Source organism: Hoplias malabaricus, chromosome 2, assembly GCF_029633855.1.
Source record: "Hoplias malabaricus isolate fHopMal1 chromosome 2, fHopMal1.hap1, whole genome shotgun sequence".
Taxonomy (NCBI): Eukaryota; Metazoa; Chordata; class Actinopteri; order Characiformes; family Erythrinidae; genus Hoplias; species Hoplias malabaricus.
This window is the reverse complement of record NC_089801.1, coordinates 9,066,566-9,087,708: the sequence shown is the minus strand read 5'-3', so window position 1 is coordinate 9,087,708 and position 21,143 is coordinate 9,066,566. Positions and strand designations below refer to the sequence as shown.

General features: G+C 40.5%; 1 protein-coding gene across 1 annotated transcript in view; it reads right to left on the bottom strand.

Moving 5' to 3' along the window:
- LOC136686881 (inactive phospholipase D5) overlaps positions 1 to 21,143 on the bottom strand; it is a 36,053-nt gene extending 14,910 nt beyond the window's left edge. Inside the window, exons 1-2 of the mRNA XM_066660941.1 lie at positions 21,025 to 21,143; positions 2,478 to 2,614 (exon numbers count right to left, since the gene is read on the bottom strand). Coding sequence (XP_066517038.1) covers positions 2,478 to 2,614; positions 21,025 to 21,030 — 143 coding nt within the window. The 5' untranslated portion in view covers positions 21,031 to 21,143. The remainder of the gene's footprint in view (positions 1 to 2,477; positions 2,615 to 21,024) is intronic.

Sequence of the window (21,143 nt, the reverse complement as noted above, 5' to 3'; positions counted from 1 at the left end):
CTATTTGGGGCAGCCATAACTTTGGAACGAAAGGTTTCCAGTTGGTTCTCCTGGAAGAGCAGGAAAAATGGTGGGGAGTGAAAGAACAGTAATTTCTGAAGTGCCCTTGAACAAGGCACCTTCCAAATGCTCCGGTAGTGTGTGTGCTCACTGCCCCAGTGTGTGTTTGTATGCTAAGATTGCTCTCTAGTGTGTGTGTGTGTGTGTGTTCTTTGCCATGAATTTGCTAAAATGTAGATTCTCCATATCATTTTAAGAAAAGCATCAAGAGAGTCGAGTTCATGTTTAAATTACTGTTTATGTGAAATGAACTACAGTTAATGCTTTTTTAAACTCATAACACGAGAGGAGTTATTTCTTTACCAGTTAATATTTAATCGTTTTATCTCATCGCTAAAATTAAGATACTCCTTTTTTGTTCTACACGATTCTAGTCTGAAATGGTGCTGGGTTTAATGCAGGTCCTATTCATGAAATGTTTCTGCGGGTAAACACTTTCAGCTCAGTTTAGCGTGTCTCTCATGTCATGGTAGTAGAGCACACTCTGACCGAGCTGCAGAAACAAACCAATTTGCAGTTCAGATTTCATTCCTACATGCTAATGCAATCACAGCCAAAGATAACAGCAGGAAGGAATACAGCACAACAAACGAGGCTTTTCTATTCCACCTGACATCAACAGCCATCGATTTTGTTGTTACGTAAAACCAAAAATAGCCTTTCTATTTCTCAGCAATTAGTTTTGGCAAAGAAAGCCACAACACTAGATGTACTTTCTTATCAAGTCAGCAGCTCCTCATTTCTAAGAGATCAAAGCTAAGGAGCTGAATTCTGATTCCTCCGAGAGGCGCTGTCAAACAACACCCTTTGAATCTAGCCCTTCTTCTTGAGGCCATCCAGAAAAAACATCTCCACAACTCCACTGACACAACCCTACAGCTCAGATCACCGCATTTAGTGAGGCATGGATCTTTGCTTCCAAATGGCTCCAAGCTCCCACTTGGAGCAAAACAGAATCAATTTCAGCTCTGGAGCTCCAAATTGCATTTTCGACACTTATTAGGAGGAAATGGAGGGCAGATTGCTCTTGGGACTGTGGGGGGAAATGGCTGAGTCTGGAAAATGTTCTGGGTAACAAGCTACATGCTGAACACTGAAGCCGAGCCTGATAACAATGAAACTTGAAGGGAGGTCCGCTGTAGCCTTGGGCATTCGCATTTTAAAATCTAATCCAGAACTGAAATGTCCAGGCATGACTGTGCTTAGAGCCAGACTCGGGTGTTGTTATATAGGCTGACTCTCGGACACATTCCGATCCGGTGGCTATCACAAGAAGAACATAATGAGAAGGAATAATGATATAACACCCACCTTTTCAGTAACTGGACTCCAGAGGATGATCATTAAGTGCTATTTTATTTATATTAGCTCTGGAGTACAATGGCTGAATTATCTGTAATTCTGTAATTATTTAACAAAGGCTTGTCAATCAAAACAAATAAACAAGGCTATTTTGTGCTAAAGCAAGTCCTACAAAGCCACACTGATATTGATTTCCTCTGCTACTGGAGCATTTCAGTTACAGTGCTGTTTTCAGACATACCAGAAAAGCTCTATTTTGGGTTCACATTTGATGCTAGTGCAACATTTTTCAGGATAATTGTAGCATCAAAGCCTTGTTCCAGTGCTTTGCACTTCATTCAACCAGCATTCAAGTGTTGTTCTTTGATATAAACTGACATGAAACTGCTGTATACACTTTACCTACAAAAAAAATAATAATAAAACATAGCTTATAAAGTAAAAGAACACCATTCTTCTTTTCATCTCTTTTCTTTCATCATATTGCCAATGTTCTGAAAACCAGACAGTGGTGGATCATTCTCAGAGCTGCATTGACACTAACAACTAACATGGTGGTAATGTATTAGTGTGTGTTGTGCTGGTACAAACGGATCAGACACAGCAGTGCTGCTGGAGTTTATATCCCTCTCACTGTCGCTGTTGGACGGAGAATAATCCACCAACCAAAACATCCAGCCAACAGAGTTACTGTGTCGACTGGTGAAGGACTAAAGCTTAACCAAAACAAACAGTGCAACAGCAGATGAGCTACTGGTGGTAGGTGGCGCTGCTTTGTCTAATCCACTCATACCAGCACAACACTGCAGTATTGAGAATGATCCACCACACAAACTATAACCATAATATTATGGCTGATCTGTGTACTATAGCATCCTTTTTAAACCCTGCAATACACATTAGGTTTTTAATTCTACTGTAAAGTTACTATTTCCAATATGATAGTGGAGTCATTATGATTGTACAGTCAATAATGTGTAATATTTTTAACCCATCATTAAAATATTAAAATATACAGTGCATGTTGTTCTTAAAACAGTTAAGGTCTCAATAATGCCTGGATGAACTGACCTGCCAATGCCCTGCTTTGTAGGATACGTAATCAAAGTGCTTACTGGCAGTTTTTGCTGCAGTTCTCCTCGTTGATGCCATCTTCGTCTTCTCCCAAGACATCTACTGCCGAGAAGATCAAAGCCACCAGGACAGCAAAGCAGCACACCAGAGCAAAGATCACAATACACTTCTGCTGAGACTGCAGCAAACAGGGTGAGAAGACACACACACACACACACATTGATTCATTATTATTTTTGTGCAATGCCTAAGAGACCCTCTCTACTGCACAGCACAGGCCTACACTGAGCAAAAAGGTGAATTTCATGAAATCTTTAATCAAATCAATAAAGCAAGACATGTAACAAGGTAAGGTTTGCTTGGTTTATGGTTTCTGTTCTGTTTTATTCACGTCCAGAGTGAAATCAGGGAATTGCTGTTCTTTCCAAAATCTCACAAGGAGCTTAAAGGAACACTATGTAGTAGCTCTACCGTAAAATTACAGCTTCTAAATGATTGTGATGTTCTACAGAGCTGTAATAGGGGGAATAGAGCCTCTGTGGCTGCTATGCTGGGTCCTCTGCTGGTTTACTGCACCAAGCTCAGTTTTTAGCGTTGGTAATAAGTGCTTTACTGTCAGTTGCTGTGGTTATTGTCATAAATTTCAGTCTTACAAAATGTTGAGGAGTCAGTTGCAGGTTTATTCAAGAGACAAAATCCAAGTAGAAGAGGAGTCAAAAAACCATGAAGACCGTCCGAGAAAAAACAACCATAATCCAAAGGGTAAACAGATCAAAGGAATAAGCCAAGTCCAAAGCCAAGATTCAAAAAACCATGAAAAGCTAATACAAACACTAATGCTCAGAATTGCCAATATATTTCTAACAATACTTCGCAACCTGTGGAACCAAACAGTGAGCTTAAATGCTCTACAAAAGATTTTGCGAATTAGAGACAGGTGAGGAATCTAAGTTAGAACTCGGGTGAGTGTGACCTCTGGTGGTTTGGAGGAGAAACTGCTTGGGCTGATGTGACAGTTATAACAGCTAGTGTACCACCAAAGTTACACTTTATTTTTGTAATAATGGTCCATTGTGTATTATGAGCAATATATGGGTTTTGTCATGTAGTCAACATTCTTCAATTCGATTACAAACATTCCCCCGGCTCAACATCAGCTGAAGCCCAGAGAGCCATTCACTACTTTTGTAAATATCACTTGATGAGCGACTGGGTGAGTCATTCAGTCATCTCCAAAAAAGACCATGTGGTGTGTTCCCTGTATTCAGAGGCCAGCACCTACCAAAAGTACAAAAAGCAATGGTTAAGTTTGCTCAAGGCTTGTTGATGTGTGTATGGAGGGAAAGCCTTGCTTTCCAGCTCCAATTCCACAAACAAACTCAAGGAGCACGAACTGCAATGCACTGCGTTCTAACAGATTTCTCTCAGAACCAGCATTAACCTTTTCATCGATCTGTGCTCCAGTATCTCTTCTGTGGGATCAGAGCTGTAATGTCTGGTTCCAGAGAACGGCTTGTTTTATTTATAGTAGTGAAAGCAGTGGAACTATATAGAAACACTGAGTCTGGGTGAATATGCAAAGGGTGAGAAATTTCAATCATATCACTGTGAGATTATTCGCATCTGTTCCTTGTTAATGAACTGAAAAGTGAAAGAAAGGAATTAAATGTCAGTAAATGCAGAGGAGGGTGGTTTACTGCAATTCATCTGAAAGTTGCCACTAAGTCAGTGAAGCAGAAAGAATAAATCAGTGGCAGTGAAACGTTCTCAGCGTCCTCAACGAGAGAACTCTACAGGCTGTAGGAGGCAGACGGATTATAATGGAAATGAAGGGTAATATAAAGCTGCAGTACCAAGATCTGTCTCAGTGAAAAACTGGATAAGTAATGATCTATATCTAACCCTATATTTCAGCAGATCATGGTATTCAACCCAGGAGATTTAATGATGGGAAGCGTACCGCGTAATTCAATTCTGGCCCAGCACTCAGCGTAATCATTCATCATGCTCATACCAGAAATTGGAAATCACATTTGTCCAAATGTGATTCGAATGCTTTGTTTTTCTGTAGAAAAGTTAAGAACTGCTATGTGTGAATCATTTATTGTTTACTCCACTGAATAGTGCCCAAGAGACAGACAACACCAAATCTGAGCAACTGCCAGCAGTATTCAGGGCAGGACTCCAGAATCAATACGACCGACGTTACAGTGGATCCCTAATCCTCTCAGGCTGAAGAGCATAAATCCCAGCAGAGCCACCAACACCACTGTCTGTTAGACAAGGTTTGCCCTATGGCTGCTGAATATAAATGTAATTACCACAAGAATTTCTTTATTAAGAATTCACAGGATTCTCTTCTCATCCTGTTGTTTTCTCCCCGTGGTTTGGTTTTGGTTTTGTCCCAGTTGGCATTTATCTTCTATTTTTTGTGTCACTATGGTTTGAGTATCACTAAGGTTTGCATTCTTCGCCACAGTTAAGCTCCACTGCGGTATGTGTTTTCTCCAAACTGTGTGTGTGTTAAATTAAACATATTACATCAACACAATAACTGACTAAGTTATGTTAAATGAAGGCCTTGTGTTTGTCTAATCTATTGTATAAATATGAAAAATACATATTTATGTCAGTTCAATTACTTTAGTCACTACACGTCTACATGGAATGCATTCTGAACGATAGATGAATCATCAATAACCGCTCCTGGAGAGTTAGTGTGGTGATTATAATCAGCAGAATAAAAGAAGTGCCAGCAGCATTTAGATCAGCACCATGGACAGTGGCCTGCAGGCAGATTTCAACCTTTCCATAGTGAACAAAGGCATTAATTAAATATTTTTTTTGATTTTACTATTTAAATATGGCCTTTCTGAGGCATAGATTATGCATAACATTTCAGAAACAACACACTTTGACATACGCTGACACAGAATACCACAGACTAAAAGTAATGAATCATCTCCATAACACTTCCAAACAACTGGATTCTATTTACGTTTTACAGGCAACAATGAATGAAACTCAGCCAAGCTGGTGTCATGGTAGACAGCTCCTGACAGCTTTGATGAATGATGAGGCTTTATTTTTCAATGCTCTTTGATGCTGGATTTATCTGATCATGGCAGAAAAATATTCAGCGCTCATGCAGTTCAGTGTTCTTCCAAAAAGCAATGTATTAATGTCCCATTTCTAACAAAAACTGTGCTAAGAAACAAAATGTCAGACTAATTACTGTGTATTTCAAACAGATAATTCCAATAATAATATTTTAAAAAGCTTGTGAATTTCTAATCAATTCAGGTCAAATCAGGTATAAAACGGCCATGTAAAAATGAATTATGCCATAAAACTACATAAGAGTTATACGTGGACCTGTACTTTTTGGGGTTGACAGCAGCAGTAACCTTTACATCTTAAATTTAATTAAGAAGCCTTTGTACTTTTAGCACAATAGAGAAATTTAAAAAAGCCTCCAAAATACTGACAGGCCATTTATGTTGTACTTTCAGCTCCATTGCTGCTGTGCTGAATACTGGTGTAAACTAGGAATCCTCGAGCTTCTACGTTCTTTAAATTCTGACTAAAAAGCAAGGCATGTAATCAGGATTCACATGGTGTTCTGTTGAGAGGAGACATTCCTCCAGAAGGAGAGCTGGTGCCTAGGGACGCCGCCCAACCACGCATCCTGTTACAGAAAATGGCAACTCAACAGAAAACAGATGCCCTGCGTCGTGTTCTAGTCCACATCACGAGCAGCAGATGGCCTATAAACCTGCCCAGAATCCCACTTTCTGTAAACACACAACTCTCACCCATTAACCTCCTGCTGGAGGACTGATGAGCCAGAACCTCAGTCCCCAGGCTCTAAATGCACCACACTGTCATGCTTATTAACTAATGAATTGGGCTTAGCTCACCAATCACAAAGTGTCACATTCTGACCTCATATTACAACAGACTTTACACTGTACTTTGACTCCAGGTCTTGGGTTTACACCAATAACGCTGAACCTACATAGTCCTACAAAAGCTTCACACCCAGTGCCAGCTCAAAGGCCTGTTATCACATAATATCAAACGTCCCTTGCTTTCTTGTAAGAAAATTATTAAATGATTTTCAGTATATTATACAACGATCCCCCATAACATTATGATCACCTCTTCATGTCAATGCAACACACACACCCACCACCATCACACCGCAGCACTAAGAATGATCCATCACCCAAATCATATCTGCTCTGTGGTGGTCCTGTTGGGGTCCTGACCATTGAAGAACAATGGGTGGAAGGGGGGGTGGGGCAGAGGGACAGCAGATGGACTACAGTCTGTACATGTGCTACACAGTGCTCCCGTGTGCTCATGGGAGCTGAGAGAATGGACGGTGAATGTAGAATGTATACAGTCAAACTGCTCTGGGTCGAGGCAAGAACTAAGACTTATAAGAAAGGGCCCTGCCCTAGAAAACACTTACTCTGGTCACTCCGGCTCAAGGCAAGCGCATGATGCTACATGATACACGGTGACTACATCACATTTCCACCTCCAACAAAACAGCCAATCAGCTTACAGGTGAAAATGTTTGCCAGAATACAACAGAACCATGGACAACGCCCCCCTCCCATGCCTTCCTGTTCCAGAAAAAAATACATTTCATTTGTTAATACAGCAAAAAAAAAAAAAATAAAATAAAATAAAAAAAAAACAAGTCAAATAATCATTTTCATCTCATTTTATGAATGTTTCATAGCTAATAAATAAAGAGCAAGTAAAAGAGAATACACAACAGTAACAGAGATCCTGCTGTGACGCAGAAGGTGCTAATGGATAGCAGGTCTGTGTGGACAATCTGCCTTTTAGCGCACAGATGTTCTTGAGACACTGTGACTCACTTCCACCCGCTCAGTAACTACACATACCCTCTTCCATACGCCTGTGAATCACAGAGCTGAAACATTCAGTGGTGGGGCTAGGAAGACCAGCGCTTTAGGTAGAAGTATAGTATCCCTTAAATAAACTAGCTGAGAGTAGCTCTGCGCTCACCGGGAAATGTATAGCACAGTGTAGGTGTTGTAAATCTGTAGCGGAATAAAATAAGGTCTTTGATGACTATAATTATTATAAATTTAAGCCTGTTACGCAATGACTGTCTTGGGGGTAGGAGAGCGGTAGTCATACGGTAAAGAGAGGAACGTTAAGAGGCCAGGATTGAAAAATTATTAGGAACTAACAAGAGAAATGAAACCATAAACAAACAATACATCTTTAAGCTCCTGGGTAGTGAAGTCGTCTAAGTGTTGAGAGGTCCCTAGTGATGAAGGTCCCATTCGAGGCCATGAGTCCTAGGAAAGCACCACTGGGGGATGGGATAGCTTCAGCATGGGTGTCTGACTGCACTCTCCTCTGGGACATTGGGCTGCATCAACATCAGTGTGTTAAAAAGGTGGTGGCTGACATCAAATATCACTGTATTCTGTATGACAGAGGGAGTTCAGCTAATAGCTAATGGGTGGATATTCTGCAAAAACAAGGTGCTAAAAATAATCTATGAAATGGCACCACAGAAGTAGGAAGAGTTCATAAAGAGGGCCGCAAATGTTCATGCATGTACATGTCAACATACATCACAAGCCTTGGACTTGGGCATTGGGGAAAATGTATCCTGAGAAGACGAGTGAAATCTAAAATGTCTCCTGCCTCAGAAATAGCCTGGTAATAAAATGCCTCGGTGTTATGTTGCGTCTCTGAGGGCTCCTATTTGTGCTAAATCTGCTTCCTTTCTAATATTTCAAGGCTCCCAGCTTAGGCTGTAGACAAGTACAAATGACCCTCTCTAAGCGGCCACTGTGGTGAAAAAGTGCGGATTGGTTTTCCACAGGCAGGTGTGACAAAGATCCATGTGATCAATGTTAGATACTTACACTAATGTGACACTTTGCTAAACCAACATCTCTGTACCTTTGATTACGTCCCATATGTTCTGCTGTGTGACAGTAATTAGGTTTTTCCAATGCACAGCCATACATTCCTCATCATACATAAACGTCACTATGTATAAAGATGTCACATATAATATGTATGGACTTTCTGCATCGTATGTTATTTCCACTGCGTTTAAAGGTCTTCTAAATCCTATTTTACCCCTTATCCGGGATAGGGTTCGATTTTTCTAAAGGACAAGAATGCAGTATGTACAGAAATGTGCAAAAGTCAGAGACCATCCTTCATTTTTACTTAGCATCATTAGGGACTTAAAAAAATATAGGCTCCTCTGAGCTAATACTGCTTTTACAGTTTGTTTTTTAACACCACAAAATTATGGGTCAACAGAATGTTTCCGACCCTTAAATCTGTAGCTGTCTTAAAAGGCTCTTATCAGTCGAAGGAAGCTCAGATCAGCAGGTCCCTTGGCTTTTTTCATGTTAAATTCTATCTCCTGTCAGAGCTTCTCCAGCAGCAGCTCTGCCTCGCCCTTTCACAGCAGGCTCACTGACAGCTGGGTCCCCACTGAGAGTCTCTGTAGGATATTCAGTGGACTGAGGTAGGACACTCTGCTCCACTCAGTCTCAGCAGGTTAAGCCATGCCTCTCTCAAACAGTCCCCTTTCATCCGTGAGCAGCAACATGATGCTCTGCTTTTTTGACTAATACAAGAAGCAAGGGCTGAACAATTCATCCTTTTTATGGTATGTATATAATACATATTTAGCAATATAAGAAAGTGTATTTTTCAGAGCCCAAGAGCTGCAATTTTACAACTTCACAATTTGCTATTTACGGCGGCACGGTGAAGCAGCAGGTAGTGTCTCAGTCACACAGGTTCAGGGACCTGGAGGTTGTGGGTTCAAGTCCTGCTCTAGGTTACTGTCTGTGAGGAGTGTGGTGTGTTCTCCCTGTGTCTGCGTGGGTTTCCTCCAGGTGACTGTCTGTGAGGAGTTGGTGTGTTCTCCCAGTGTCTGTGTGGGTTTCCTCTGGGTGACTGTCTGTGAGGAGTTGGTGTGTTCTCCCAGTGTCTGTGTGGGTTTCCTCTGGGTGACTGTCTGTGAGGAGTTGGTGTGTTCTCCCTGTGTCTGTGTGGGTTTCCTCCGGGTGACTGTCTGTGAGGAGTGTGGTGTGTTCTCCCTGTGTCTGCGTGGGTTTCCTCCAAGTGACTGTCTGTGAGGAGTGTGGTGTGTTCTCCCTGTGTCTGCGTGGGTTTCCTCCGGGTGCTCTGGTTTCTTCCCACACTCTAAAAACACACGTTGGTAGGTGGATTGGTGACTCAGAAGTGTCCATAGGTGTGAGTGAATGTGTGTCGCCCTGTGAAGGACTGGTGCTCCCTACAGAGTGTGATCCTGCCTTGCGCCCAATGATTCCAGGTAGGCGACCCTGAATTCATTAATTTACCATTTTACAATTTACAATTTTACATTGCTGTATCATCAACAATGTTGTTTTAATATATTTTAAATGGGAAATTTAAAATCAATACCCTTGCAAAAAAAAAAATATTTGCTGTGTAAATCAACATTTGCTGTAAAAAAAAAAAAAAGCAAAAAAAAAAATCACAGTTCAAATGAAAGATTTGTTCATTTTCGTAAAGCATAAGAAAAGACATTAAACTGCTTTGTGGGCGCACACACACACACACACACACCAAACTCATAACTCCAACTGCCTCATAACTCCAACTGCCCAAATAAACCTTCCCACAGCCATTCTTTCTTCTTTCTCTAAAGCCACAAAGCCGGATTTGTAAAGTCATTCGTATTCATGGCCATGTGCATAAATACATTCCCCAAAAACCTGCAGAGCAGAGGGTTATATGTAAATATTTTATGTAATACGTTTTAATAATGTTTTTTAAAATAATCCCAAGTTAGTGAATAAAATGCCTTCTGATTAATAACTGTAGAATAATCCGAAGGTTCAAAAAGATTATTTTAAGAACCATTTTCTACAAAGAAATCCAAAGCTTCAGTCCCCGAATACTCCTTCTGTTATCTCCAGCACTCTGGCCATATTGACACTGATTCATTGCTGCCTAGAGGCCCATCTAATACCAAATTCTTTTTAGAGGGTTCTACATACAAAACTGCTGCCTGCTAAAACTGGCTCATTTAACAGCTTTAGACAGTTGCCCTCCCTTTCCAGCTCACACTATGTGCAGGGCCAGATTCAAACACTTTCATTATCGAGAGGGAAGATAAGCTCCAGAAGAATTTCAATACGTTTTTGCTTATTATTATTATTATATTTTGGAGATAAATTTCAGCTGTAATCCTATTTATTCTGGTAAATTAATTTTGTATATAACTCATTACAGATATGTTCATCATATGGTGTAATGATAGAGCTTTGTCTTCAAGGTAAATGTAAAAGTGGACAGCTATGGCCTTTAATTATTTACAGCAAAAGAAATCCACAGTCAACAAATATGACACAGAGTAGCATTTAGCATGTGCGGTGTCCTTCATAAACAGCGCTGAAATCTGGCAGGCTACTCGCACAATAGCAGAGAAGGTTACACTGATACATTCAACAGCTCACACTGCTAAATAAACAAAAGAATACAAAGAAGTATAAAACGATGCATTGCTTCTCTCTTGCCAGACAGTGCATGTTCATATTTTTTGTGTGTACTTGCTTGTATCATGGAGAACATGCAATAGATGGTTCTACATAGCACCTTAGAAATGGTTCTATATAGCATCAAATATGGTCTCTTGTACCAAGTTTGACATTATAACAGTAGAAGAACTCTTTCGAGGTGCCTAGAAGAAACCTTCTCTAAAAAGTGCTCTACACAACCATCTATAGCACACTCTCCATTAATCTGAGAAACACCTTCATGATGCAAAGAACCTTTTAATCATGAAAAAGGTACTTCGAGTGTTCAGGGTTCTCTATAGAACTTTTCTTTACTAAAGAATCTTGAAGAACCATCATTTTTAAGTGTGTAATATATTTTTGGGGAACGCTGTAGCTCTTCCCTGACTGATACCTCATCTCCTCTACAATAGTATCAGCAAGATTGAGTGTACATAACTGGACAATGGTGTTTTGCATCTAAGAAGCTTGTATATGTGTTGAATTCGATGCAGGTTTGTGATTTACAACAAGTTTAACTGTTAGACTATAAGCTAATATTACTTTACATTAGCTCATTAGCCTCATGGATTAAGTGTAAAACCAATGAAACCTTAAACACATCTTGGCTGGCTGGCTGGCTTAATGCATTTGGTGGAAGGGAGAATTATACATTCATTAATTAGATTTTTTTTGGGCCGACATTTACTTTAAAAAACACTTAAAGTAACACACTTCATATGACGCAGGGTTAGATCGAGCCTTACATTAACTAAATGCCCATATTTCATTCCACCATGCTGACAGGGAAGTGTCAGGGATAATAAATGACTGGGCACAGTCGAGCGTACACCATGCTGGTACAGTGGTGCAGAGACTCTCTGATAACGTGCCTGAGATGTCACTCACAAAGCTCCAGTTTTTTGCTGTAAATTTTTATATTTGTTTAAATGATAGTAAAATATACACAATTAAAATATAAACAGTTTGCTTGGATTGTAATTTTGAACCCAATGATCAAAATCAAGACCCCAGGACCATGAAATAAAAGCAGCTTAATTAAATATATTGGAAAGAATAAAAAAAATACGTTCTTTTAATCATTATATTTGCTTGACTGGATTCTATTGGCTGTTGGCAACAACACACTGATGCCTCCAGCGAAAGCATCTGACATGTCACCATTAATTTAACAGTGAAACCCTGATTAATTCTGATTAGTTGAAAAACGGCAAGTCACTGAATGAAAGCACTCATCAATTTCTTTTTAGGCACCCAGAGGTTCTATAAAATCCAATGACCCCCTGTCCCTCCTGTCGAAGGTTATTGCACTTATTGTTTTAGGCAATTCATCACTTCTGCAGAATCCAGGATGTCATGTTATCACAGAAGTGGGGGCTTCAGCCTATGTTGAGAGATGTAATTTACAATATCAATACCACCATGAAATACTGTCTGCCCAGCCAAGGAGATTACAGTCGAATTTATGGCGTGGGAGGAGTACACAGACATGAAGTAGCCAAGGCTGACTCTAATGACCTAAAGGCCGATGGGAGATGCCAGCTGTGTGAGATTTCCCTCTGCAGACAGGTAGAGTGTTTTCCGAGAAGAAACGTGACCCGAAGCATGTCCTCGCAGGGTAATATGGCTGCTGGGAACGCCACCGTACCACCACCTTAATCGATTTCAATTGCTCCATGCTCTGTTTGTGTCAATTACAAGATTTTCACTGAGGATTGCTCTAGGATTTTAGCTCCTTTAATAAGGAGTTATGTTGGATTGTAAGAAATCAATGCCATTCTTCCTGCTGCCTTCCAAATATGCTGTGTCCATTTGGCTCTTATCTGATTTTTCAAACACAGGAGAGTTAATCTCTGACCCCACAGCGATTTGATTACACCACAATTCTTTAGGAACGACCCAGTGCATCACTCAATTCTGTTTGATTTAATAACAATATCATACAATATTCAGAGTGTTTTTACTTAATCAGATTCCAGGTAAAACAGCCATTAAAACAACCCTAAATAACATACAGTGTTTTTGCTCCCGAGCTCCCCCTACAGTTTAAAGAAAAGAAAAATGTTCTAAAGTTGCATAGCGCAGTTCCTGCAGTGCAGAGCCCAGAGTAGCAAAGACAGAGGCTCTATTTTTTCCTATGAAGCCTCTGTATGATTTTGAAGCTGTAATTTCAATGTAATGTACTTCCTAATGTTGCTTTAAGTTAATCATTTTTCAAGATCAGAAAATTTGAACAGGGCGGCACATTGGCACAGCAGGTAGTGTCGCAGTCACACAGCTCCAGGAACCTGGAGGTTGTGGGTTCGAGTCCCGCTTCGGGTGACTGTCTGTGAGGAGTTTGGTGTGTTCTCTCTGTGTCTGCGTGGGTTTCCTCCGGGTGACTGTCTGTGAGGAGTTTGGTGTGTTCTCCCTGGTTTCCTCCCACGGTCCAAAAACACATGTTGGTAGGTAGATTGGCGACTCAAAAGTGTCCATAGGTGTGATTGAATGTGTGTCGCCCTATGAAGGACTGGCGCCCCCTCCAGGGTGTGTTCCTGCTATGCGCCCAGTGATTCCGGGTAGGCTCGGGACCCACCGCGACCCTGAATTGGATAAGTGGTTTTAGACAATGAATGAATGAATGAGAAAATATGAACATAGAAAATGTATTTACTCATTCATATTCTCCATTTTCTCTAACCGCTTCTTCCTCATTAGGGTAAGGGTGGGTCCAAGACTACCCAGAATCATTGTGCAAGGCAGTCTTCCAATCCTCCATTCTTTTAATCTTAAAACCAGTGTTTCATAGCAGTGTCCTCCAAAGCTGTCCCTGAGTCTAATATTTAATAATAATATTCCAGCAGTATAAGATATAAGCTATCACCACTGCTCATCCTATGCAGCCTCTCCATGTTGGAAGTAAGCCATTAGCAGACCTGGGTTTTGACATTGCTTTGATGGAGACCATTTTTTATACCTTTCCAATTGCCTGCCTTCAAAACAAAAGGTCATCTGAGCTCAGATTTGACTCTGTAGATGTCCAAGTTATCATATCAGAGAAGACAAAAATGACAAAAAGGCATTGTTCACTTTTAAGAAGAGCTCAGCTTCAAAGCCTATATCTGCAGGTAGTTTCATCTCAGATGCGTGACTGATTCCACATGGAGAAGAGAGGCATACAGAGGCATATCAAAGAGCAATGCAAGGTGCATGTTATTGTCAGTTACTAGAACTGAAAGAAAGCAGGCACTGTGAAAAAAAAGAACATTTATTCAAGGCCTCCTTTACCCTGAACACTTTGCATTCCTGTCATTGCGAGGAATTTTATTTCATGACACATTTCATAGAACAGCCCTTATCTTAAAGGGGACAAATTGTGCCAAACTAACGTTTTGTAGGCTTTTGTATTTTTACTTGGGTTGGAAAAAGCATGAAAAAAAACTCATATCCATCCGTTTTCTGTGAGTCAGGTGAAAGATTTGTTTCATCAGGAATCATGTGCTTCTACAAGCCATTTGGATGGCTCCCTTATTGTGATGTCACAATAAGGATATTTTCATAGAACCACCTTGGCACCACCCCTCATTTGTGTAAACATGGGATAGGTGGGGCGTGGTCAGCAACAGTTTATTTGCATAACAGTGACACAGAGCTGGTGAGATCTCTTTATGTGAGAGAACTTAATGAACATGTTTTGTATAGCCCATAGACCTATTCTAACTTGTTTAAAAGGATGTATAAGTCCCCTTTTAAGTCACACTGGGCTCCGCAAATCTGACTTCTATAGTTTATCTATATAAAAAAGTTTAAAACTGCAGATAATGTGTATGAATTTACACATGCTGTTAGCATCACATCCTTTATGAGAATGAACATGCTCATAATTTCCATCATTCAATGATGAGAAAAAAGCTGAACACATGCGTGAAGCGTTATTTCTTTAAGCTGTGAGAATATCTTGCTGAGTTTGAGGAGCCTCTGTCTGTCTCCGAGGACGTTAATCGATAGTGGGTTGCACGTCTCTGATCAATACGTCAATTAGAGCTCCATTAGAGTGACATGAGAGCAGGGTACCAGGCAAATTCCCTTGTGTGAAAGATGCAAGAGAAAGAATCCCCTCTCTGAGCCCACTTCCATCTACTTTTCCCCAATTGACACTGCACTAATTTGCAAGGGGTGGGGGGGTGGTATTTATTATTTATTACACCCATTAATAACTTATTGCAATCTATTCAATACAGATGTAAATATGTAAACAACCATAAATTTCATTTTCATTTTTTCTTTTTGGAATATGTCAACAATTAAATCTTAAAGTGTTATATTTGTGTTTTTTGGATACATTTTAAGTTCCATATTTTACTGCTAACAAGTTTAATTATTGCTTTTATGCTTCCGACTCGATGCTCTCAAACACTGGAACAAGAGTGTACAGTAGCACTGTGACACAAGGAATAAACAGATAAAAAACATCAGTACAGAAAGAGGGCTACCGGTCCCACACCTGGAGGAAAGAGAAGGCTTAAGCTTTATGTATTTTTTATTTGAGTCACTTCGACTCACTTGCAGTCTAAAAGAACTGTTGTCCTGCACCACAGGGGGACACATCCCTGTCACTAGTAGACAACAGGGAGAAGTCTGCTTATGTTTGCAATTCCACAAACCGTCATCCTCATCCTCCCTTTGCCCTCTCCACAAAATCCCTTCAGTGTCATATTTCCATCACCATTTCACTTTCAACCACAAACCAGACGTCCATGACTTTGCTGTAAGACATCAATATAGAGTCTGAATCAGTGTTGCACTCTGGAGGAGTCTGGTCCACTAAAGAAGGTCCAGCAATATTAATAAGCTATGGATTAAAAGACTAATTCAATACTTTTCAGCAGATATCACACAAAAATAAATAGTAGTGAAATGTACTGTTCTCTTCTGAAACATTCAGACTTTAAGGCTCCAGGCAGTGGTTTCTCTGCCCTGTAGGAGCAGGTAAATTACAACGCAATTGATTGTTGCCTACTTGCTCAGTCCACATTCTATCAATAAACCAGTGCTTGAAAGCTAAAACCGCCGATTTAATGCAGCATCTGCACAAAAATAGACCACTTTTTTATTTATTTATTCATTTATTCACTCAATTACTTATTTAATCGTCTTTTTAATGACCAAAACTAGTGTGGTTTCAGCTAAAACCTCCCAGTAATGTTTGAGTCCCAGTAATGCTTGATAACCACTGTGTTCAGTGATCAAATCATTGGGGTTCTGATGATTTGCCTTAAACAGAAACAATCAAGTTTGAACACTCTGGACAGTAGCTGTTGACACCAACGATTATGACTTTAGCAACTGCATCAGCACAAGTGCATTCTGTTTTTGAGAAAACTGTCGGGAAACTCCACTCTGGACCAGAGTGTTGTTGTGGTTCACCTGATTGGCTGCTGGAAGTCATGTAATGAACTGTTGATTTGGTTGAGATTCAGGATGTGCGACCTCTGGAGGCCAGATAGGTGAACTACAATAACACAAACAGGCACTCCAGCGAAACTGAGTACTGTACCTTTAAAAAAGATGCGCTCTACCAGCATTGTCTTTATGATTGACCTGATCAACATATTGGGAACCCCAGGCCTGCTAACTGGAGATATCTAAGCATGATGCTTGTAATGCGGGTGGGGGGTATGTTGGGTATTGGGTATGTTACATAACATACCCAATAAACACAGTGCGTGAACCAGATAATGAAAGAGTGTTAGTCCAAATACATGGAACAATGCATTTTGAAGAGTCTGAAAAGATTATCCATAGCAGCCTAGTCTGAAATATAATTACAAAGAGGAACAAATATCTAAAACCCAATTTAAAACCGTGCCAGTCTGAAAACTAATGACGCATGTATACGCTTTGAAGGCTAAGCCTGTTTGCTTGGTAGAGGGGCTCATACGTGCTAAAGCTCTGCCACATAATTAATGCCTTTTTAAATGGATTGCTGGGTCTTTTCAGAGGTTTTATTACCGAGCGTGTTGTTTGTTTGGGCCTGAATAGGGGGTGAAAGTGATAAATGAGCTGATTGCTCCGTGAACACAATTACACCAACAGGATATTACACCACCTCAGACAGGAAGTGATGCCAGTACATGGGGCTTAATTTACAACAGGGCTGTTTTCACCACTGTTTTAAACCTTGTTCACTGTGCTTTGGTATTTTCCGATGAGAATTACCACCGTGGGTTTCTTCAGTTTACATTAGCATGTTAAGAGAAAGATTAGTGATCTGACCCTTAGAGCGTAGGTCACAACTGTTATCCAGAAACTGCCAGTTCTGCATGTTCTCGGTCCAGTCAAGCAGAAACAAACCTGATTTTACTGGTTAAAATCAGCTGCTCCCAGTTTTCAAACATCTGATTGGTGATCAGTTACACAAGGTGTTGGTACAGTGCCATATGTGCAGAAGTGAGCCATAATAGAATTCAGTTTGCTATCCATGGGGTATTTCAGTTAAAAATGACACCCCCTACAAGATATTCAACAAATTAACTACACATTTTTAAATGAAATATTCAAGGGTTATAACGAAATTCACATTTTTTAAACAGTTATAGGAAAATTCTCTCACCTTTAAATGACTTCTTTGGGTCTCTGCCCAGAACACACACAGGGACAGATAGGGCACTCACAGCAGTTTGGATTTTTGCCATGTGATAAACATATGAACAGAAATAAATATACCATCTCCCTTTGAGCCAAAGGTCAACTCAGCTTTGGGAAAATAAGCTGCATACTAACATGCTAATGCTGGGTTTGAACTTTAAAATAATGAATACCTTGGACAGGTACTGGCACAGCAAATATTTTTAAATATAAATAATAATTTAAATATTAATGAAATATGAGGAGGGGCGGCATGGTGGTGCAGCAGGTAGTGTCGCAGTCACACAGCTCCAGGGGCCTGGAGGTTGTGGGTTCGATTCCCGCTCCAGGTGACTGTCTGTGAGGAGTTGGTGTGTTCTCCCCGTGTCCGCGTGGGTTTCCTCCGGGTGACTGTCTGTGAAGAGTTGGTGTGTTCTCCCCGTGTCCGCGTGGGTTTCCTCCGAGTGACTGTCTGTGAGGAGTTGGTGTCTTCTCCCCGTGTCTGTGTGGGTTTTCTCCGGGTGCTCCGGTTTCCTCCCACAGTCCAAAAACAGTGAAAAGTGTCCATGGGTGTGAATGTGTGAGTGTGTGTTGCCCTGTGAAGGACTGGCGCCCCCTCCAGGGTGTATTCCCACCTTGCGCCCAATGATTCCAGGTAGGCTCTGGACCCACCGCGACCCTGAACTGGATAAGCGGTTACAGATAATGAATGAATGAATGAATGAAATATGACAAGATTCAAAGTGAAATTTACAATAAATCATGCAAAATCAGTTTAAAAGTCATTACTTACTATATTCAGCAAGACTAAATGTACCTTGTTAACATGTCTGTGTTCTGTTTCTTATCCAATAGACGATGTGTCATGAGTGAAATGGCTGAGCGTTTCTACTTTGAAACTTCCAAAGTGTTCCAAAGACTGGAGAGTTCAGAAAGTCCAAATTTTTTTCATTATGAACCTAACAGACCAATCCCTTCCAATTAACGGATGTTTTTTTTTTTGTTTTTTTTTTGAGCTGAAGGTGAGTGGTGAAGGTGTGAGTGGAGATAGAGGCAGGGATTAATTGCATTTTCATATATCTGCACATGACAAAGAAGGTGTGGAGTTATACCTATGCCACTTTTAATAACTGTGATTTAATGAAAAGAGTTTTTAAGAGTTTAACTGATCACTGGAGAGGGGCATTAAAATGGTCATTGTAAAAATATTTTACATCACTGCATGTATAATATTACATATATCCATCCATCCATTATCTGTAAGCGCTTATCCAATTCAGGGTCACAGTGGCCTGAGCCTACCTGGAATCATTGGGTGCAAGGCAGGAATACACCCTGGAGGGGGCGCCAGTCCTTCAGAGGGCAACACACACTCACACCTACGGACACTTTTGAGTTGCCAATCAACCTACCAACAACTGTTTTTTTTGACTGTGGGAGGAAACCGGAGCACCCGGAGGAAACCCACGCGTACACGGGGAGAACACACCAACTCCTCACAGACAGTCAACTGGAGCAGGAATTGAACCCAAAACCTCCAGATTCCTGGAGCTGTGTGACTGCGACACTACCTGCTGCACCACCGTGCCGCCCAGGCACAAGAGCTTATGAGATTTAAAATTTAGATAACGACCAACATTAGAATAAATTCAAATAACATTACTCCAGAGAGTGTGATATTCTGTGAGTGAATGTGTTGGTTTAACGTTTTCCAAATCTCTCCTCGTGGAGTCCGTATTATTTGAGGTAATCATTCAATACCTTTTCCAATACCTTTTAATAAATACCTTTTAATGGGTATTGGATTTTAATAATGACTTTAAATAATGTGTGCTGTTGATTTAACGAATTCATGCGATCAAGGAGAATCCGAACAAAACATTATTCTGCAAACTCACTCACACCTTCTTTACATACTTTACTTTATACGAAATAAATTATATCTTATATTTATTATTTGTTTTTGTATTTACTGTGATTATATATAATTTTATACAAGCACCACTCTCACTGAGAAGGCATTACTTGAAATATATATGATGATCTTAGGTGCCTAAGACTTCTGCACAGTACTGTACATATAGCTCATTTAAGTTTATACGTCTAATAATGCACAATGTTAACATTTATTATAGCAGGGAAACTGGAAAGATTTCTGTTTATGTGCCTGCCTGCATTAGGTATTCACAATGCTTCCCACTCATCTATGGCCATAAAAACTAGATAGAGATAGAGAGAGGGAGAGAGAGAGAGAGAGCGACAAAGAGAGAGGGAGAGAGAGAGAGAGAGCGACAAAGAGAGAGTGAGAGCGCAAGACAGCAAGACAGACACAGAGAGATACACTGACAATATTCTCGGAAGATTTAAACCTTCCCTTTCCACACAGGACTCTGCTGGACGAGCTGGGCTGTCAGAACATGGAAAGAGCTGCTAGGTGTGTGTTGCCTTCCTTATTGCTGTGATTGTCAGGAAGAGCAGGTCTGTACAGTACATTAGTTTGCCTGTGCAGGCAATACTGTCACTGCAGAGCCATGAATCAGTGTGAGTGACGGTGGGTGCCAGCCTCCAGTGGTACTTTTCAGCCCCGAGACTCACACTGACACCATAGAAGTGCTGCACTTTGCACTTTTTTTTCCCTTTTGCTAAGTGGGACGTCCACACACAGCAAATGGCATGTAACAACCTATCAGCAAAAGCCCGAAGCTGCAGCCACAGAATATAAACGAGAAGCACTGTCACACATGCTAAGCATCACTCAAACAAGCTCATTAAAAGGCCACATTTGATATCAGCACTGTGTGTTTATCCCGTGCAGATACTTCCGGAGAAGTTTCAGCATTGTAAATTCTACTAACAACTAGCTGTAGGATTCCTCTTTTTCTTTCTCATCACAACTGAAACCATCTAAAACAACCAACCAGGCAACATGAAGAAAGTGTCTGAAGCATCACTTCAAAAGTACAAAACTGGGCAATTTCTAACATACAATAATTGGACTACTTTGCCATTCTTATGTTAATGTCAGTGTACATTTTTATCTAGATTCATAGTTTTGTAATAGTTTTCAGAGAACGTTTTGGATTGTTTTATGAGGTACTTGCAGGGTTTTGAGGTTAAATTGTTAATAATAAATTGCCTGTATGTGTATTGCACAAGCAAATGCAATTTCCAGCACCTCATGAATCAATCAGGTTCTCCACAGCGAACCATTTCACATCAAACATCTCCCAATGATTCAGTTTACGTCTCATTTCCTAAATGCACAAATTCTGAAAAACAGGTGGAGTTCCCCTTTAAAGCAGAGTCAACCTTTGGTTATAAAGAAATGTAAACTGAAACACCAGACTGATATCAGCTTCTCCACAGCATCACTTCTGGGTTCCAGGCTTACCTTCATTCTGCTTTTTCAGGGTTTAGTCTGCTCCTGTGGAAATTCACTCAGTCTTTCGCTTCCTGCTGCCTTTTATGTGCTGATAGGTCTCCAAGTGAAAAGCGGAGTGCACGGTCAAC